Consider the following 21,280-nt stretch of genomic DNA (forward strand, 5'->3'; position numbering starts at 1 on the left):
AAGTGGGAGGCTGAGTTTGCACTGGAGACAGCCATTGGGGGATACTCTAATGTACATTTTTTGTCTGATCTACAAAGTTCAATTAACAATTGCTATCTGCCCTGAGGTCAGGATAAGTCATAGAATTTAGATGACCTGCAAATAAATCACATCTACCCCTTTCTTGGTCTTTGAAGTTCTCTCTGGGTGGAGTTTTTTCCTTACTATCTCCTCTTCTGAGATTCTGCATATAATAGTCCATAATGTCACTCTGCATTTAGGTAATAATGATACATAAAAGAGTAAAAGAGATGTAGAAGTGTCCTGATACAATATCTTCCACTCTTCAGTGTATTGTGCACTCCCAAAGTACCTTTCAACTGGACAGCTTTAAGAACAGCCTTATAGATCCACTGGGATTAACAATGGAGAAAATAAACTGATTTCTTTGACCATTTTGTTCCTTCTCCATGGCTGGCTGCAGTACTTGGCTAAGAAACAGGGACAACAGAGCAAGTGCCTGGATCTGCCTGACTCCCCCACCTTTCCCCAAGCAATACAGCTCAGCAGGTCACACCAGAATAATTATTAAGGTGACTTTTGCAGTTAGACTACATGGCCCCTGAGGTTACCCTGCTGCCCTGTTCAGCAGGAATGAGGTCTCAGCTGATGCTTTTGGATACATTCAGAGTCAATGACTCAGAAACAATAAAAAGGTCTTGAAATATGCCAGGTTTCTATGAGGGAGCAAGCAGTAATACCCACTTCCATCCCAGGATGGGTAGGATAAGAAGCAATCAAGGAAACAGAAAAGAAATTACATATTGAAAAGCAGAAAATACTTTCTATGAGAACAACAGATGTTCTACTACCTATTCATCTGCTCTGAAGGTAGAATCCTTCTAAACCCAAATTTTGCTTTGTAAGCACTTGTAAGTTTGCTCAGTTGTAACTGTTTGAGATAAAATTTTCCAGCCTGGGAAATCTCCCTGGGCCTGAGCTTTTTTAGTGAAACTTTTAGCCCAAGTTTCAACAAAATTTTATGTTCTACCACTTCTCTTGGTTCCATTGCTAAGATGGACTGGAAGAATTTGGTTTGGGAAAATTGCAGTCTTTGCTCTTCCCAGTCATCCAATCCAAACTGGAGGAGCGACTTTAAAAAAAAACAAAAACAAACTTCAGAACATGCCCAACAGAATTTGTATTTTGTGGTTATCAAACAAAAGACACTGCTTTCAGGGAATTGAGCTCAGGCCTAATGGCTCTTCAAATAAGTGATGTTTGAGCAGGTGCTGAAGAAGTTCCTTCTATTGATACCTTTAACAGTATGTGAAAGGCTCAGAAGATCTTTAAAGATTCACATGTGGCTTTTCTTCCCTTGTAAACTAAGTGAAAAAGTGATGCAAGTGTGGCTACATCTCCAATAATTGGTATAGAACCTATCTCAGGCCCTTACCTCTGCTTACTTCAAACTCTCTTCTTGAATTTGGAAACTGAGATGAAGCACAAACCTTTGCCATCTATTTGATGCCAGTCTGCCAGGATCACTAAACCAGCTGTTCCTATTGCCAGAGTGCTGTAGAAAGCTTGTGCACCTTCACCTGCCTGAGGGGAGAGGGCATTCACACCCTGTCAGCCTTTCTGAGCAGGATCTGCTCCCTGCTGCTATTCATGGAACCAGCATCCAGCTTCTGGGCTGGTCCCATGATGAAATGGGCTTTTTTCATACACCTATTTACTCCACAGTTTAATTCTTCAGCTAGTTAGCTTTAATAATAGTAATTAGCAGACTGGAAGAGCCTACTCAACCTCTGAAGTCTCTGCAATGAATTTCCTGATGTTGAAGCACAGCAATGCCCTGAACCCCTGACAGGAATGCAAGAAATATCTGTATCAGAACAGCTGTGAAAATGTGACAATGACATCACCATTTGAAGAAAAAGAAACAGATATCTGATATTGTCCAGAAGAAATTGATGGAAAAGTGCTGTGATGATATCAGGATAATGGTATTTTTTCTTGGTCAAATAGGTGAGATAATTCCTACTTTCTTCATGTTATCTCAGATGGGTCATGCCCAAGCACTGACTGAGATGAGACAGTGTAGCCCATGTGAGGAGAGAGAGAGATACCTGCTGGGCCTGGGCAGTGATCTGGCACAATCAAAATAGAAAAGAAATCCTGTAGGAGGAAAGACACAAGTGTTTTGAAGACTGCCTTGCATCAAACTTTTCATTCCCTTGGACAAGGGAGGCATGTGCCAAGAGCAGACAATGACAGGAGGGTGCTGGAGCTGGAAGCTGTCCCCCAGGTGCTGGAGAGGGACTTTGTCTGGGAGCTGGCACTGGGAAAAACTGCTCAGTGAGCTGTCTTTGGAGCTCTGCAGGAGGCACAGTGTCCTGGGTGGCAGGTCTGCCTGTGCACATCTCTAACTCCCCTGATGCACAGGCTTCTCACTTTCCCAAGACTTCTCACAAGGCAAGGCAGAGATGGGAGCATGACAGGTTTAGTTCAGCCAAGCCAAATTAAGGTAGCTGCACTTGAAGTAGGGAAAAAGCTTATAGAAGAGAAAGACAGAATAAATTAACCCAAACTTAGTTAAATGAACCCAACCTCAGATCCTACCTGTGCAGAAACATTCCTGCCTGGTAGTTGCTGAGATGCCCTGAGGCTCTGAGTGGAAAGGAGTTCAGGCACTGACACTCGTCTTCCTGAGTGCTGCTATTCAGTGTTGAACCCTAAAGGGTCTGAACTCTGAGTTCTTAGCCCTGACCAAACACCTTCCATCCGTCCTGTGGTGGCTGTGGCTGAGCTCTCTTGGTCTTTTTATCTGTGATGGGCCTCTTTTCCAGCTGCATTTGAATTCTGCTTGCTGATTCTTCCCTGTGGCAGGAAGGCAGCTTTGGTGGCTCAGATTGTTGTTATATTGTGAAATACACAAACAAAAGCCAGGCTCTGAAACTCAGTCTTGGAGAGATGGTGTGCAAATGTATCAGGGGCAATCTTGTCCTCCTAGGCAGCCCCTCAGTTCTAGAGTCTTCTTAGGCTGAGGCTTCCTTTTGAATTCCTGTGTATGTCGGTACAATAAATGCACCTTGTAAGATGCATTTATTGTACCGACACCATGGGAAGCTTTATCTCTACAGAGACTGAGAACTGTATCACTAATGCAGAGGTTGGAGTTGTGCAAACTGCTCATTCCCACACCTGCCCACACACCTCTCAAAGAGAGCTTGCTGGGAAGTCAATACCTATTTATTTATTGTGCTGTGGGGTACAGAGGCAACAGCTGAAAAGTTTTTCATTACCCTGGTCACTACCAGAGACCAAACTTTTTCCTTGATTTTTTTTTTTTTTATTTTTCTTTTTTTGATGGTGTGCTTCCCTCTCCTCTTTTCCTGCTTATGCAATAGCCACTGGTGGTGGTCATGAAGGCCACGTCTGCCTCACAGAGAACAACAAAATAATTAAGGGCCATAAATCTTGTTCAACAGCTAAGGACTAGTTGAGCATGTGCCAACCCAAAATAGAGCGGGTGTGTAAATATGGCTAAGTCGATCACCCTACTCCATAAATAGCAGGTAGCCCAGGGTCCATTGAATTCTTCTGCAGGGCAGCAGGCTGCATGGCACCATCTCCTCTTGTGTAGGGATGCTTCTCAAGGTTACTCCTCAAGGCTGACAGGTGCTTGAATGCTAAACTTTGAAATCTTACCTAAGGGATAGATTTTGAATTGATTGTGCCTATGTAACCCTCTAGATATAAATGGTTGACTGAGTCTGGGACTAAACTTGGATCTAGCTGCGCCTATATTCCTATCTCATAACCATGAAGGTTTGATTGATAGGTTTGTTGAAATAGCTTGTTCTGGGTCAGTGCTGCTGCACAATCTGAACTCAGGACTCTCTCTCCTCTCACTCTGAATTGCTCTGCTGTGTACTGTTTGTTCCTTCTTCCAGCATTGAAATGTTCTTGACTAGGAGGGTTCAATTCTGCAGCCACTGACTGCTGAAAAAGCTTTGTGGCATCTCCTGCCCCATCTCAGTATGTTGCATAAGGTGTCATTTGCAGCCAGAGCTCATATCCAGGCTTGGATAAGCATCTGCAGATCTCCTGGTGAGGATGGGCTGGTGAGGTCCTTGTATCAGGTGTTGCAGGAGGGGTGGTGGGGTGAGCACAGGCAGCTGACTTTGCTGCTCTGCTCTGCCTCCAGTGCCTGCCCCACCCTACCTGTGCAAACGGGGCATCTCATGGGAGCCCTGCCCTCATGTCCCCAAGCCACCCACTGCTTCAGAATTGCACCCCGAGAGAGCCTGATGGGAGAAACTGATCTCCAGGGCTGCAGTCACACTGCAGGAGTTTAGAGAAGGTTTTTGGGTTTTTTTCCAGAGAGGTTTTTTTGTGGGCTTTTTTTCCCCAGCCCTCATGTTGAGTCCTACACTACAAAAGTCTGAAAATGTGAAATACTGAAGCTACTTACAGCTTTTTTTATAGTGGAGCATTTGATCACAGTGGCTCTCTCTTTACTGTGTGTTCTGTTTCCTCTAACACACTAAACTATGAGAAGCACATATATTTGATGAGAGCCAATAGAAGATTTTTTCCAAAGCCTTCTGCAGCAAAGTTACACTCAGACTGCTGAATGTTTGAAGTCCAGCAATCTCAAGCCTCACACACCAGAAACACAATTCCCACTGTGTTCAACAAGTGCAGTACTGCTTTCCTGTGTGATGCTTTGACACAGAGTCATTTCAGTCTAATATTTAAGATGTGCCAGGGATGATTGACCACACAAACCATATTGTCCGCTAATGAGTTAATTGAGCATGAATGCTATGGCATCCCAGTGTTTCAGGGGCTCTTCTCTGATTGTGGGTCTCATCATGAGGGCTTGCAAGATGTGAGCAGGATGCATTCCAGCTACACACAGCAGATGCCTTGCAAATGCAGACATGTCCCTTTTCAGTGAAGTATGTAAAGTAAAACCAACTCACAAGGATTCTTGAACAAAAGATTTTATTGCCCTGCAATGACAGGTATTTTGATGGATTAAAAAAAAGGAGATCACAGTCATGCACATTCATAAATCAAAGCCTGGTAAAAGCTTTGAGTTAATTTAATTATAAGCAGTACAACCAAAGAGCTGTCCCATATGAAGTACTTGCCAGCTGCCCCAGGTTAAAAGAACATCTTTTGTTGACAAGTTTGCCTTGCTCTCTCAAAAGCACTAAAAAACCCCATACTGCGTGTTTTTCTGATACAGGGATCATAATTTATTTAATCCAGTTACAGGAGAAACTGCCAGTGGTTTTGAATCAAATATAGCCTTTGAAAAACTTGTTAAATATACTGAACTGCCTACAGATCCATGGAGCTGAGATGAGACCAGGTCATGTAGGATTGAGCTACTGCTGTCAGACACTGACCCTGATCAGTGCTGAGGAGCCTCGGCATCATCAGAGCCTGCCCTCAACCACACATCCCACAGGGCAGCCTGCTCCACTTGATAAGCCTGCTCCTGTCAGGATCAAGCTGCTCTGAAACCTGGAGGTAGAAAGATCACCTGTGAAATTTGGAGCTGGTTCCTCCTTTATGCTTCTGCTGTGGGTTGGAATGCACAGGAGCTGGGTTCCAAGTCTGGGTCTGATTTGTGCTGCCAAACCTGATCATAAAATGAATTTTCTGAAACTAAATTTCACTTTTTCCCAAGCAGACACATTTTCCAGTCCCTAGGACTGCAGAGATGTGAACCACACAATTTTATATTTTAATTTACAGCCAATACCTGAAGAAAGTCAAAAATACAGGCTCAGTAATTAGCATGCTGTGGGTACTTGGCCTCACAGGAAGCAATGATGAGCACAGATAAACCAGGTGTGCATCTGCTTTTCATTGCTTGTGGAAGAAGAGCTTGTTCCATCAGTATTTAAAATGAAAGAAGAACCCAAGAGGTTGCTTTCTTCCAAAGAGGGAAGGACTTATCTGCTCTTGCAGTAGTGGGAACAGGTGGCACAGAGGAGAAGAAACAGGAGTTTTAGAAGGCCGCTTGGCAATGGTGAGTGTTTAATTTTAGTAGTGAGTGAGAGCTGATTTGGAAACCTTGTCTTGTGATCAGGGACTGCAAGAAAAACTTTGTGCCCTTGAAGGATGCAGAGGAGAGGTCTGAAGGCAAGGAGCCACCCAAAGGTAATTAACAGGTAGGATTCATATCACTTGCTCTGCTTGTCCTTCAGCCCCATTGGATGGGTTCAATTAACAAAGCAAGGTGTGATCAGCAGGGCTTGTTAAATATTGCAGCCATTATAAGACCGGACTTAAACAGAGAACTGATATTTCTCTCACAAGGTGTCAGTCCCCAAACCTGTCTGGGACTCCTCAGGATGCTCATGGGGACTCATGAGGAACTTCCTTGCATGATAGCAAAAAGAATGGGAGTAAATTCACAGTCAAACCTGTCACTTTTTTGTGAAGCTAATGAAATGTGATTGCAGCAACCAGGGTTTAGTTTTGTGTGTAGCAAGATCATTTTCTTCCCATGAATAAATTAGCATATCTGAATAGTAACCAAGTGGAACAACCTTTCAGGCATTTATCAGATCTCTTTTATTCTGTACCTAAAAAGGTTCTGTGTATGGCATAAGCAATGGACTACCTGGGGTCTGCCACAGACTGAGATGCTACAGGGAATTAAATCAGCACCCCAGTGACCACAGGGGCAAGAGATCCTCTTTGGCTCCAATGGGAAGACCACCTTGAACAACCTAACATCTGCCAGGAGATAATTTGTCCGATGTAGTAATAAAGGCTTTGGCAGCAGGGAGTTCCGCTACACAAGATCTCACACTTTGGAGTGTGTTTATGATATAGGCTCCCAAAGATTGATGGAAGAGCTCAGCTGCTTCTGGGTGGGCAGATGACTTTGATGGCTCACAGTCCAGCCAGAGACATTAAAACCAAGTTCTCATCAGTCTCTGCTTCCCTTTCCATAAATCCAGCTGACTTCTCAAACCACTAAATGGAAATAGAACCACTAAAGCTGATCTATAAAATTTCAGCTCCCAAACTAGAGCTATTTGTGGGAAAGTGAGGTTTTTGGAAATAAAGATGTTTTGGCTCTTGACTTGAGGGTCTATATGGGCTCTAAAGTCACTTGAATTTTAGAGGACTGTAATAGGATTTGAACTACAAATATAGTTCTTCCCAAGCTTTCCCTTTTTATCTGCCTGCACAACCTTTGGTTTTACAAACTAAAAACAACCTGACCATCTCCCCATCATAGATGTTACAAAAAAAGAAACAAATGTGCCAACAGAACATCCCAGCTTCACCTTCAAGGCTGAAAAGTCTTTCCTGTTCAGAACTCCAACAACTATTTTTACAGCACATGTGTTGACTACACACTGCAAAGGTCTGTGGTGGGCATGTCCTTAAAGGACATATCTGTCACTGGATTGACTTAGGATCACACAGACAGCACTGGTTAAGGCAGATATTCAACTTTCTTAGGGTTCTATCATGGCCCTGGGAGGGAAAATCAGAATGCCTGGCTTTGAAACCCATCCTCTGTATTGTCACATTTTAAATACCCAATCCTTAAGTGCTCCTCACAAATGGCTACTGCAGTTCCTTGTGCCAAGAACAGGAAGACCTGGCCATGGTACATCAAAATCCAGTTTCCAGAGCTATGAACGAATCCACTTTATGGTCATAGGTGCTGGTGGAATATCTGTGTGAGCTGCATACCATCAGCATTCACTCAAAGTACAGCTTGGGACTGCAATCCATCTCGAAGATAAGGAAGGGGAAGAAATGCACTAACTGAGCAGAACCAATCTTCCTAAAGGATTGCTCTTATTATCACTCTTTTCTTAACATATTGACTTTTCTGTACTGTATTCATCACAGTTGTGTACCACACACTAAAACAGCCTTTGAAGCTGCTGTAGTGTAGCACTTTTGCACAGGCTGTGTGCATCCATCTGCACGGTGGGTACCAGCCCCAGGGAGCTGTCGGTCGAAGGCAAAGCTGCTCTCTTGGGTGAAACTATTCACACACCAAGAGCCAAGAGCATAATGATAGTATCAAGAAGCTTTTTATAAGTGTTTTGTTAAGTGCTTTGGTGAGGTTTTATTGCTATGGCTAATTAAAAGTTCATCACAAGCGCTAAATGCAGCCAATGTTTATTTGTAGTACAGTCATATTGACAGGCCAGTGCTTTGTCAGTATATTAGAATTGTGTGCTGGTTTCTGGAGAGGATTAACTATTGCTTATCTGTCAGGAAAAAGAAACATCACTAACAAATAAGTTAGCAAACAAACAAATCCTTGTCTCTTGTGTTGTATCAGCCTTTGTATTTGGCTCTTTTCCTAATATTTTTCTAAAATTTGGCATTTAAGTAGCAGTGCAAAGATAAACAGTGTGTGCCAGCATGCTTTGGGCATGACAAACCTACCTGGATTTTCTTGTGCCTGAAATATGTCCCTTGGCCTAGCAGGGGCTTGCTGCTCATGGGTACAAGATGCCTTGATCCAGGATGAAGAGTGGAGAGGCAGGGCTTCCAAACAAGGCTGCAGGACCAGCTGTAGCCACTTAGGCTGGAGGTAGAAAAATGGGTGAAGGATGCCTCTGAGATGTGGTAGCTGATTGCTCTAGTTCAGGGATTGAGGGCACACAGAGACCCTCAATGAATGAGAACTTCAGAGAATGACAAAGAACTAAAGGTAGAAGAATCCACTGGAAGAAGGTAGTTACAGTATAACTGTATATTGCTTGACCATCCCACCTCGAAGTGTAGACATCTGACAGGTTTCTGGTCTGTATTTGTTATATTTTGTTATATATATCTTACAGTATTTCCTAATTTTCAGTAATTCTCAGTTTTGCCCACTAGTGGATACAAAATTTCTGTATGTGCCTGTCTTAAAAGACATTTGGGAAAGAAGTCTTACAGCACCTGTTGATATCACCTACAGGTCTGCTGTGTTTTCAGTATCTGAATGGTGAGGGAAAATGCAGGCTGCACATGGACATGTAAATTGGAGGTGATTTCCCTCCCCTCTGTCAGTCTCCCCTTCACTCCAACTTCTGAGGCAGCAGCTGCCTGCAGTGCACTTGCAGCTTTCCAGCTGCTCCCTGGCAGGAGCCAGCTGCTGGGAAAAGAGCAAAAGGAGGAGGCACTGCTGGGAGCAGCGTTTTCTCATGCTGGTGGGCCAAACACAGCCCTTTAGAGGAGCTGTCATGTGAAAAAAGCTCTAAGCTGTGGTGGGCAGGTGACTCTGGAAGAGCAGTGTGTTGGAATTAGGCAGTAATGAACTGTCAGTGTCATCAGAGAGCTCAGCCAGGGCCACTCTCCAGTCAGAGGGAGGGAAGGAACATCCACAAATCTTTTTGACTTGTTCCTAAAGGAGGCAGCCTCTGTTCCTGATGTGGAGTCCTGGAGCCAAGGCAGAGCATCCAGGAAGCAGACACAGAATTTCTGCTAATCAGTGTAGCTCTGATTAGTCTTCATAGCTGCTTACAGAAGGGCTTAAAAGAGAGGCTGTCTGGAAGAGTTTTATAAATTATCCTTTCTCCATCGAAAATACATGAAAATTTGTTTGCTTTTGAGAAAGAGATTAATTAGAAAATGGAAAAAAGAGGTGGCTGTCATATACAAAATATCTGGTAGGCTGGAACCAGATCTTGGGTTGAGCTCTTCCCCGGTCACAAATAGCTGATAAGAAAAGTATAAATTAGTCTGGAAGGAGACAGTGCTCTGAACTTTGGAGCTGATGGCAGGCAGGCTATTCAGCCAAGAAGATAAAAATCCCTTTGGAGCTGGCACACAGAGCAATGAGGAGCTCTGCCTGGTAACAAAAAATCTTTCTGTGACTAATATGTGAAGAAAGCAAATTCTTATATCACTTTGTCAAGGGCTTTCTTTCTTCCAAGTATAAAAGTCATTTTAACATAGTCATTAGTCACTATGAGACCGATCTGCTGGGTCCAGTGCAGTTTGCAGACTGGGAGCAAGGCACAGAATATTCTTCAAGAATCAGGACAGAGCAGACCACAGTCCAGCGCCTGACATGGTCCAAGGCAGCAAAAACAAACAAGCAGAGTAAGGACAGATGAACACAACAGCTGCCATGCAGCATCAGGACCTCTGACCTGACACAATGGAAAAAATTCAGATTCATTGCCTTTTTGGCTGTCTCAACATACTCTAGTCATAAATATTTAGCTCTCATCTTTTGCACCAGAATAGTGCATTATCTGGTCTCACTAGAGCTTTTCAATTTCATTTCCAAAATTCATGGTATGATGAAACATATTGGGAGAAACGATTTTTTTTTTTTTCTGTTTCGTACAGGCTCAGTTGCAAAATAGCACAAAACTGAAAAATGTGTTTTCAGAGGGGTATGTCACACATGATGTGTGAGCAGAGACTGCACCAGACAATAGGCTGGTGCAGAGGGATATGAGATGAAGAGGTACTCAAGGGTGATCAGCACCTTTCCACATCACTGTCTTGCTACATTCAACTGGGACAGATTTAACCATGTAATTGTGTTTTAATTTCTTGGTCAAAATAATAACTTCTAAAGGAAAATAGAACAGAAAAACTCATCCACTGTGGTCCTTTGCCACAAGTCTAGTTGTAATAAAGTCACTCACATATCTGAATAATTTAGTTATATTTATTTTATACTTAGAAGATGAAATTTAGAAGAAAATGGAGTCATGATCTGCTGGATGGAATGGGGATAGGATGCTTTCAGCTTGCCTTTAGACATCTGCCTCTGTCATCAATGGAATGGGGAAGAGGCACTTTTAGAGCAAGTTGTCCCTTCCAAAAGAAGCCTCTAAAATGCTTTTCAAAAGTGAGGTGTCTTGTCTGTGGAAGTTTCACTGATATTCGTTTTCCAGACTAATAACTGTGTTGTAGGCCAGAGAGCACAAAGGCTCATTGCACAGCCTTAGCAGGCCAGGTACAAGCAGTACCAAACAAACTTCCCTTAGAAGTGGCTTCTGAGAATTATCAAGGTGCCTGCTTTTCTGTTCCTGCACCCTGAGCTTGGCAGAATCATCAGCATTTAATCTCTTTGTCTTGTGTTTTGATACTTTGAAATGTGCAAAGGGTGCTCACACTTTGTGTGAGGGGTGTGTGGTGAAAAGCATTTTCACAAAGGTCTAACTGTGGGTGACACTGGAGGAGATTTGGATGGCTATTTCAAATTCATAACCACTCATCTGAAGGCCAGGTGGAATCACTGAATTATCAAGCCTTGCCTTGTGCATGACACATTTTATATATTCTTAAGTAGGATTTTCACATTGATAACTGTGTAAGGTTTTATTCCTTGTTTTCTTTAATACTCCATGGTTTGTTCCATTCTGCAGCCCTTGTCTTTTCCATTACTCTTTGCCTTTGCTTTTCAAGCAACAGGATTTTCCCTGTTCCCTATAAGAATCATCAGTTTCCACAATACTCACGGATGAATCTTCATCTTCCTGATCCCTCTCCTCCAGAGACCCCCAGCACTTTCAAATTGCAGCTGGAAAAAGTTATTTCAATCTCTGCTACTACATCCCTGTCACTGGCATTTTGCTCATTTATGAGTGTGTGAGATGTTTTTGTAGAGCACAGCATTTTTACTGAGAGGTGCAGAATGAATTCTACATGACACCAAATGAGACAACTTAACCTTAGAGTTCTTTTAATAATACCTTTTATGTAAAAATAATCATGCCAGTATAAGGTTATTGAAAAACAATTAAAAGAATTACTTACACAACCATGCAAAGAATGTACTATACATTTATCTTTGTGTAAAGATTTTGACCTTAATATTTAATCATTCATCTGTAATAATAAATACTTGACTGAGGAATTAATTTCTGCATGGCATTGAAGAATTTACTCTTAAATTCAGTTTTAGATGCATAACAACACTTCAATAATAATGTCAATAAAGCTGCAGCAGTAATGATATACATCATTAATATATATCATTAATGTACATGAATGATAATGCACATTAAGGATAGATCTGAATGAGCATTCAAAGAAGACATTCCAATATTCTGAGAATATTCTGAGAGCTCCAATTTCTGATGTGAATTGTTACTTTTCTTTTTACAAGGAATGAGAAGTATTTCAGGTTAATGAATTCTTTTTGCCTGACTTATTTTTATCAGAAGTTTTCTTTTTGATTGACTGAGAGACATGATCTACCCTTTTCCTGTAACTATCCTTTCACTGATTGCACCTGGCAGTGTGTAGATAAAGAGAACCAGGAAGATAACGAGAATAAGCAGAATTATGCCAATGATGATGTACTTCTTGTAATTCCTCCAGATCAGGTGATACAAACACTTGAAAGGGTTTACAAACCAAGAGAAGGACGTGTCTGGTCGGCTAAAGGGGAAGAAAGAAAAAGAAAATCTTTTTTAAGGCAGATCCATCTCTTTCCAAAATTATCCCACTGCAAAGTCCCACTGCAAAATATATATTTGAGACTAAAAAGGACCTTTAACTCCTTGGAACCCACTACAGTGATTAGAGGGAATGTCCACAAGCTGTTGAGTTCCTTTTCTTCCACCCGTTCCTGAACCAAGCTCCACACACAACTTGTAATGAAATTCCAGCTCACACATCATAAATACTTCAATTATAGGTTTCAAAATTGAAAACAAGATAATGATAAACCCTAAAGAGGAAATGCATTCATCATGAACTTGAGTACAAAAGTTTTCTAATAATTTCAAGGAATTTAGCATCACAATAGTGGTAATGAGCCACTACAAAAAGTCTGATTGAACAGTGATAGTCACGGTGCCATAATAATCAGAACCAGCTCAGGTTGGGCATGTGGCCCAAAATGGTGTATTTGCAGAAGGAAATTTAAAACAGGCTTCGTGAAAACAGATGATTAAATGAAACCCAGATGGTTTGTCTGTGTACATAAAGAAGAACCACCCTCTTCCAGTGAAAATATCTGCAACCCACAATCCAAGTTTTTCCCATGTTGCCTCATGTTGTGTTCTCCTCCATACCCAGAAGTTTCTTCACACTGTACAAGAGAGCTAACTGCATAAAGAGAGGGAAACAATGTTCTGTTTAGGAAAAATGTAGGCCTGGTCCTCTGGCATCACCCCCAGACTGGGAGGGCACTCTGCTGCTGCTCCAACAGCCTTACCAAGACAGCTTTCTCAGTGGGATGAATACAGTGGTGTTGGGCAACATTAACACCTGCAGAACTGGGGCAGGTTGTCTTTCTTATCCAATGTCACTGTAATTGTGCAGGTGGCGCAGCAATAAGGAGAATGAAATTAACTGAGGGTCACAAAAAGCTGTGGCCATGTCTCAGTCCAGAAAGGTGTTCCAGGAATTTAAACATTGTCTTAGTTATCTGGTGAACTCAGCATTCAGCCAGTAGAAGTGAATGCTGATGTGGCAGAAAGTCTGTAAATGTAAAAGGCCAACTGAATATCTCTTAATGAAAGACTGGGTTTTTTATTGAGGAAGAAATGATTCAGAAATACACCATCAAATTAGCCCTCCAGGTTAAAAGGAATTATTAAAAAACTGGACACTTGCTACATGGGTAGCAAGACCCTTAGTCTGCATGTACCAGCTGCTGAGGACTTTTCATAGCCTTTAAGGGCTGGGGAAAAAAAAAAAAAAGTCAGACTGTTGCTTATTTAATTTGTTTCCTTTGCAACATAGGCAATAGAACTCATTATCAGTTATAGTGGTGTATTTATTACAATAGACTGCATCCGGAAAGGCATCATGTCTTGATCAGCAGAATTGAAGAGATGGATAACCTCATAGTGCTTTGGCCAGCCGGAAATTACACTCATTGAGCCTTATTCTTTGTTTGCATGTTTCTCTCTGTACTTCACAGACATTTAATCTTTGTCCACCTTTGCTCTGGTACATTAAGGAGTCTTCTACTGTCTATAGCTCCTAGTAAATAATTTTTTGTTTTGAAATTATTTTGTTTCTTAATTAAAAAGAATAATATCACAAAACAATCTAAAAAATTCTCTGCTTCTCTGGGTGTTCCTACATGATGAGCAAAAAAACTAGAGTGAATCTAAAGTACTGGCATAGAGATCTGGAAGTCCTGAGAAAAGAGGTCCTTGAGATCCACTCCTTCCTGAAGAGAATTCACTTGAAGAGTCAAATAAATTATTTTTTATGTCCCAGCTGATTGTGAGTACTCTACATGTATGAACCACATATTGCATCACCTGGGGGCACTGAGCTGGCAAACTTTAATATCTTTAAACTTTAATGAAACTGAGGCATGCAATGTCTTCAATTGTTAGTTTATTTTCTTTCCAGTGAGTGAGTGTCTAGCTAAAATAATTTTTACTATTTACATGCTAATATTGCTTTGCAACCTTAGGATTTATTCTGCCCAACTTTAAAGCCTAGGTGCTCAGTCTGGTCCTTCATGGGCTGTCTGCATGGGGAGAGGAAGGACCTTAAGGAGGCCAAGTCATATCTTTCCTCAGCTCATATCTTAGCATATGTGTGCTAGGTAAATGGGATGACTCTCCCACCATGAGCAGCTACAAAAGGAGCCTGAATGTTTTGCTTCTGAGATGGGTAGTGTCAAATGACACTATTCGCACCCTACTTTTGATTTAATTGAGGCATATATGTCAATTGAGAGTAGAATTATGTTGAGCCATATGTTGGCTGTGTATTCACACCACAAAAACCACTGATTACTCAGTGCAAGATCTGAAGGAAGACTCTGGTTTTGAGGCTTCTGGGTCAAAACACCTCCAGGCTGTGCAGCAGAAAAGAGGCCACCAGGCTGGTAACAACTTATTTTCCCAGCAGCACATTTGCAGATAAAACTCCCTTGAGCTGAAAACACAGGGAGCCCTAGGCAGCCATGGGTGAGTGGGCTGGGTCTCAAAAAAATGAGAGGAAAATGACACAGTGCCTTGTGCATCCTGTTGACAACCTTCTGGACATGTAATCCTTCTATTACTCTTGACACTCCTTCTTAAAACTCCCTAGGCTGATTGCTTTCCACCACATGTATTTCAGAGCTATCCCAGTCCTTTCTCCTCTGAAAGAGGTATTTTAGTTTAATTACTGTGAATCCTCCAAACAGACACCTGTCAGGCAAAGCTCCTCCTGCCTTTGGGTAAAAGTGCTGAGTGAAGTGATTGATTCAAGTCTTTCCAAGTTCATAGTTTTAAACAATGCTCTGATACCTCTGATCTGATAATTCCTTTAGGCTCCTTCCTCCTTTCTCGTGTTTATCCTGAGATGTATCTCAAATGAACAAAATTAAATAGAATGTGTAATGATTACCATTATGAGTAGCAACTGACTTTTAGAAGCTTTGGTAGTAGAAAACATAACATCAATTTCTCTCACTCTTTTTTTTTTTTTTTTTTGTCCAGCTCACAAAAAGCTGCTCAAGTGTTTTAGTAGAACAAAGCACTTGAGCCAAAATAGACTAAAAGTACTTTTTCTCTAAATGCAAAAAACTCAGCTGATACATTTTTAATGTGGCAAATACTGAAAGATAAACTGCTCTTTCTAGATCATTTGCCTTTGTTAAAACACTTAAATGCCCTAATTAAAAAGTCTTATGATGAAAAATAAGTGTCTTCATTCTTTGAGTGTGAAGTACAATAAAATTAGAAGTCACATCTTTCGTGTGTCTAAGGAAGGGCAATGACGTTGGTGAAAGGTCTGGAGCATGAGTCTTGTGAGGAGCAGCTGAGGGAACTAGAGTTGTTCATCCTGGAGAAAAGAAGGCTTCAGAGGAGACTTTATTACTCTTTACAACCACCTGAAAGGAGGCTGTAGCCAGGTGGGAATTGGTCTCTTCTCCCAACTACCAAATGACAGGATGAGAGGAAATAACCTCAAGTTGCTCCAAGGAGGGTTTAGACCATGTATTAGTGAAAAATTTACTAACCAAAAGAGCTGTCAAGCATTGGAACAGGCTTCCCAGGGAAGTGGTGGAGTCACCATTCCTGGAGGTATTTAAAAGACGTAATGCTTAGAAACAGGAGTTAGTGATGGACTTGGAAGTGCTGGATTAATGGTTGGACTCAATGATTTTAAAGATAATTTCCAACCTAAATGATTCTATTATTAATATAATAAATATAATCCATCTAATCTTTACAGGTGACCAAACTGATATGTTGACTCTATGTGTAAGCAATGATGATTTAAGATGTTATCACATGCCAGGTCAGCCATGAAATGAGCTCATGTGTGAATTCCAGCTGAGGACAAATGCTCAGCAATGCAATTTATTTGGGCTTCTAGAGGAAGACATTTCAGCAAACCTGGAAGGTGCTGCCAGCAGCAGTGCCAGCCACCAGGCCATGCACAAGCTGGACAAATTACCTGCTGAAGGTTGCAGCAGGAAAGAGAAGAAAATCCAGGAGACAAGTGAGGAGGTGCCCTGCAAGGAGGTCAGGTGGTTGCCCTTCCCCATCTGCTGCTGAGTGCCCCTGCCCCAGCATGTTTAACCCTACTCACTTGGGTTTTTCCAAGGGCTCAGGCTCCTTTCGAGCTTTGCCTACTGGATTCTTCTCAGCTTCTTCTGCAGTGACCAAGTGAAACTCTGCTTCCACCTTCCCCTGGATCAGAGAGAGAATACATAAGCATCCAGTCGTGGGTTATTATCACTAATTCACAGCAGGATTTGTCTTATGGAGAAATGATGGAACCAATTGAGTGCAAAGGAAATTGAAGAAAATAAGATGGTCTTTGCAGTTGAAAAGAAAGCACAAACGAAAATCCAGGTACAGATTGCTGACTTATGCTCAAGGACTGAAGGAAAGAGAGGTCAGATACTTTCTTCCACACCCATAAATATATTTTCTGCTTCTTAAATTATAATGTAATTCATCTGAGAAGACATGTCTTCTATCTATCACACATCCTGGCAGAGCTGAATGTCTGAGCTGGAAGCTGCGTTGCTGACATGGACCAGATGTAATCCATCACCAGGGGAAATTCAGCCAGTCACAAGTGCTGGAGACATTGAGCTGTAGGGTCTCAGCTCACAAAAGGAAGATGGAATTTAAGGATTCCAGTTACAATTCAGAGTGGATAAATCAAATCAGCTTTATAGAATCTGTGATGGATGAAAACCAGACAAATGACTTTACATGGATTTGCGATTTTCCTACCCTGTACCTTTGTGGGTGGTATTAATCTGAAGTGTTGATCTATGCCCCCTGGCTGTGATTCAGCACAGAACTGTGCTGAAAGGAGGATGCCAATAAAAGTCATGAATGTGGAAGCAAGGGAGAGAACAAATTATACTGGGAGAAAGGGAATCAATTGTACTAGAGTTGACAATAGGGAAATAAATCTGGGATTTGGAAGTGGAGTTCATTCACTAAGTCCATGGAAAGTACACAGTCAGCTTCAAGCTGAGTAAGGCAATGAACTTGAAGATGGCACTTTTTATTGAAACTTTATTTTTTCTGGAAAATGACAGAAATGTAAAGGAATGGTGAGCTTTAGGAACACCCTTGGAGAATCAATGAAAGTCTAGAGACAAGGGAAGAAACCACTAAAAAAGAAGGTGAATTTATAGAGGGCTAAACTACTGGAAATGAGTAGCTGAGAGCTCTTGGTCTGTGTCCCCCTAGGGAACTGAAAGGGAACACCTGAAAAGGAAATTTAGTGCTCAGTTACAACCCAGTTACCTAAGTTCTTCTGAACCAAATATATGGAGAACCACTAAAGCATTTGGAGGAATCTTACGGATTGCCAGTGGTGGTTGTTAAAAATCCAAAATTAGCATATTAGTCCCAGAGAAAAGCTGTTCAGCTGTAGTGAGCTGCTTACCGTCAGCTCCCCAGCCTTGATGAAAGGCCACCAGCCTCTGATGCGCTTCTGCTGAAATATGGAGATCTTGTTTTCTTCACTTGCTGCCACAACTGTGCCTAGGTCACAGCTCTTGGCTGTCTTTGCTGCTCGAGAAAACCCATTCAGGTCCAATTCAAGAGTGCCTGGAGAAAGAAATAATGTGACAACACTCAGGGACCAGACAGACTCAAAGATATTCAAAAATCAGCTTCCAGATTAGATCCATGGAGGAATTTAGCAGCTGAGGATCTCTCTACACTGTCAGTCATTCATTTGTATTGCCCTAGAATTCTCATCTGATTCCTAATTATTGACTTTACAAGAAATGTGTAGGTTTGCAGTGTGGTGCTTCAGAAAGGGAAAAGCAAAAGTTGGGGCTCAGACACCACTTTGCGCATACCTCTGCAAAATACAGGTCTGGTGAGACCTCAGATGAAATTCAAGCAGATCCATGGCATACTTACCCAAGAAATCATCTGAAGAGAGTCTTTCAAAATCCCACACCTGAAGCACCAGCTCAGCAGGTATTTTGCGTTCTGTCTTTTCTAAGGAAAATATGTTTTCTCTTTTAGTAACCACCATTTGTTTCTCTGCTGGGAGATAGTGAAACGGGAACACAAAGCGCCAGTTGAAGTTGCCCTCTCCTGTCAAGGAATTGTAATGTACATCTGTCTCCTGTTTGTCCTCTTCCAGGCCCTTTATCCACCTACAGCAAGCACATAGTGGAAAGCATCGCTGTCACCAGGGGATCCTGAATTGTAATTGTTATTTGGTTACAGGCCTGACCATTTACTAATTCCTCCCTAACCCGTAAGAGACCACACAGTATTTGGGACTGTGACAGGCAGCAACAGCCCTGGCTTGGGGATCTTGGGACACAGGTGCCGTAATGACCAGTGGTGATCAAAAGCTGAGAATGAGAACATGTTTTTTATTTCAATCAGACCCCAAAGTACCACTTGGCCAGTACCAGTTTGCTATTGGCAAGGTCACCTCTCTTCTTTGGGACAGGCAGTGGTGACAGCATCAGTCATTTATCCTGCACTAATCACCCTGTATCAATGTTTTGCCACACTAATAAATTCTGTGTCACTGTCTCAAGACTGATATGAGTGCTCAGTATTAGAGCCCAAATTTTTTTGCAATTTTTGTTTGCAGGTATAAACCTGGTGTTAGTATGGCTGGAGAAGTCTCTCTTGGTTTTTTTTGTGATTTCTTCTTGGTTTCTGCTACAATGGATGTGTTGTGGTATAACGGACAACGCTTTCTTAAACATAATTTTCTCACCTGAAGAGAGGTAATGACCCAGCTAGGTATGGTTTAGTTCTGTAGATGATTTATCACACCTTGAATAAAGATTAGTGTTTTTGTGCTGTATCCAAAGAGCAGCTATTCCCCTGAAACCCCAATATTTCAAAAAAGAATTGTGAAAAATGGTAGCAATCTGAAACATGACACTGCCCCAAGTGCAAATCCATGCCTGGTGACAGATACAGTGCCACATGCACTGTTTGAACATAATGAGATTTGTGTCTTCATCATTAAGGCACAGAAGCAAAACGTTTCCCACTCCTGGCTTCTCTGTCAGACCACTCTGACACTGATGCTGATGTTCTCATCACACAGCTGAGCACAAAGGCTGGCTCCCTATTTAATTCCTGAAATTCATGTTCTCAAAGCTCCTATTCTACTGCTTTGAACACACAATTCATATTGGCATATTAAACTTACTCTCTAGAAGTGGAAAAATGGCAAGAAATCCAAGTCTGGCACCTGGGATTTTTGGTACTTCAGACTACCACTTATGGCCATTATTTCCTCCAAGCCCTCCCTGGTACCTGCATCCAAATCCTGCTCAGAAGCAGAAAGTGCAAAGCAGTATTCCAAAGCCAGCAAGGAATTAAGAAATAACTCACTGCAATCTCAGGAAAGGAAGGAGATGAAGAGCAGAAAGTTCCCATGTGATGTTCTCCTCATCATGACCATGATCATTCACCCACACACACTCCCCTCATGAGGCTAGAAAATATTTCCAGTAGAAACAGCCTGGCAAACACCTGCTTTCTTATTTCTGATGTGGTTATAATGGTCTCTTCTCTGATTTTGTCAAACCTCTCTGCATCTATGTCAGCTATTACAGCTCAAGTTCTTTAACTGATTCCTCTGTGTTTGTTTGTTGTGAGCCTGGTGCTTGTGTGCCATTGCTGCCTGAGTAGGAACTAACGATTAATGTCATCTTAATTACTTGAATTTCAGAAGAAATAAAACAGGAAAAAAGGGAGTAATTTTGGCAGGCATTTAGAGCAAAGTGCCAAGGTCACTGAATAGTTAATCAAATATTCTCACAGCATAATTTTTTCCTTTGATTTCCTCTCAAATATTGCATGTTATTTTGAAGACAAGTGTGAAGAACTTACCCTTTTACATAGATGTCACTTGATTTTTGCCCCGTAAAGATATTTTCATCTTCTAGGATTACATCCTCTGTATTCCAGATTATTACCCTCAGTTCATATCTGAAAAAGAAAAAAGGATTGTGTGTAAAGCTCTGGTCAGGCACTAATGCCAACCTCTATCAAATCATACTTTTATAAAATGAGAAATACTGTATTTGTGCATGAGTCTCAGGCCTCTTCTGTTTACAAGAGTCTGGTGACAGAGTGGGGATGTCAGCTCATGGAGTATAATAGCAATAGGGTCACTGCCAGCTTTGGAGGGATGGAAAATTCCTTGCTTTCTATATGCCTGTTCATCTTCAACTCTTTTCACAAAAATACTGCAGTGGAACCAGGCAAAGTTGATATGAAAAACTTCATTGGAGCAGTGTCCAAAACAGTGACTAGCTTGCTAATAAAGAATAGGGCTCTCTGAGCTAACATTGCATTTTGTGCAATCTAGGGCATTAAAAGGGAAGAGAACTGCTTGGAGATATTTGCATTTAAGCAGGTACAATAATCTTTAGAAACAACAGTAAAAGGAACTAAAGTTTCTCTGTCCTTTCCACTCCTATATGCAAACTTTTATGCTGGTCATCTGAAGCTCTCAAAACTTGAGCTGAAATACAGATATTGCAGGTGACATAAACTTTTAATACTGAAAGATTTAGGTATTCCTTGAATCATTATATGAACTGCAAAATACATAAAAAAAGACAAACAATGTTTGATAACACCAACAGACAGTTTCCCTGATATGACATTTTGTTTTGGAAATAGCCTCAACCTCAGGGTATGGAACAATTTGCCTCAGAAGTTACCAGAGACTATATCATGGACCTCTTAAGGAGCTCCATGAAAACCAAGCCTCTGAAATAGCTAGAGAAACTTGAATCTGCAGTTCCCCACCTGAGCCTTGTTCAATCAAAGATCATCAATAAGAGGTGTTTTCACAAAATGTTTGAAGTTTTATAGAGGCTGGAGCCTGTTTTGCTGCAGCAAAT

General features: G+C 41.5%; 1 protein-coding gene across 1 annotated transcript in view; it reads right to left on the reverse strand.

Moving 5' to 3' along the window:
- Positions 1-11,717: 11,717 nt before the first annotated feature.
- FER1L6 (fer-1 like family member 6) overlaps positions 11,718-21,280 on the reverse strand; it is a 77,652-nt gene continuing 68,089 nt past the window's right edge. Inside the window, exons 37-41 of the mRNA XM_088051604.1 lie at positions 20,259-20,357; positions 18,306-18,547; positions 17,821-17,984; positions 16,498-16,598; positions 11,718-12,381 (exon numbers count right to left, since the gene is read on the reverse strand). Of these exons, the coding sequence (XP_087907730.1) occupies positions 12,195-12,381; positions 16,498-16,598; positions 17,821-17,984; positions 18,306-18,547; positions 20,259-20,357 (793 nt within the window). The 3' untranslated portion in view covers positions 11,718-12,194. The remainder of the gene's footprint in view (positions 12,382-16,497; positions 16,599-17,820; positions 17,985-18,305; positions 18,548-20,258; positions 20,358-21,280) is intronic.

Source organism: Pseudopodoces humilis, chromosome 1 (assembly GCF_049639895.1).
Source record: "Pseudopodoces humilis isolate 2021_Gansu_Grassland_sample_001 chromosome 1, ASM4963989v1, whole genome shotgun sequence".
Taxonomy (NCBI): Eukaryota; Metazoa; Chordata; class Aves; order Passeriformes; family Paridae; genus Pseudopodoces; species Pseudopodoces humilis.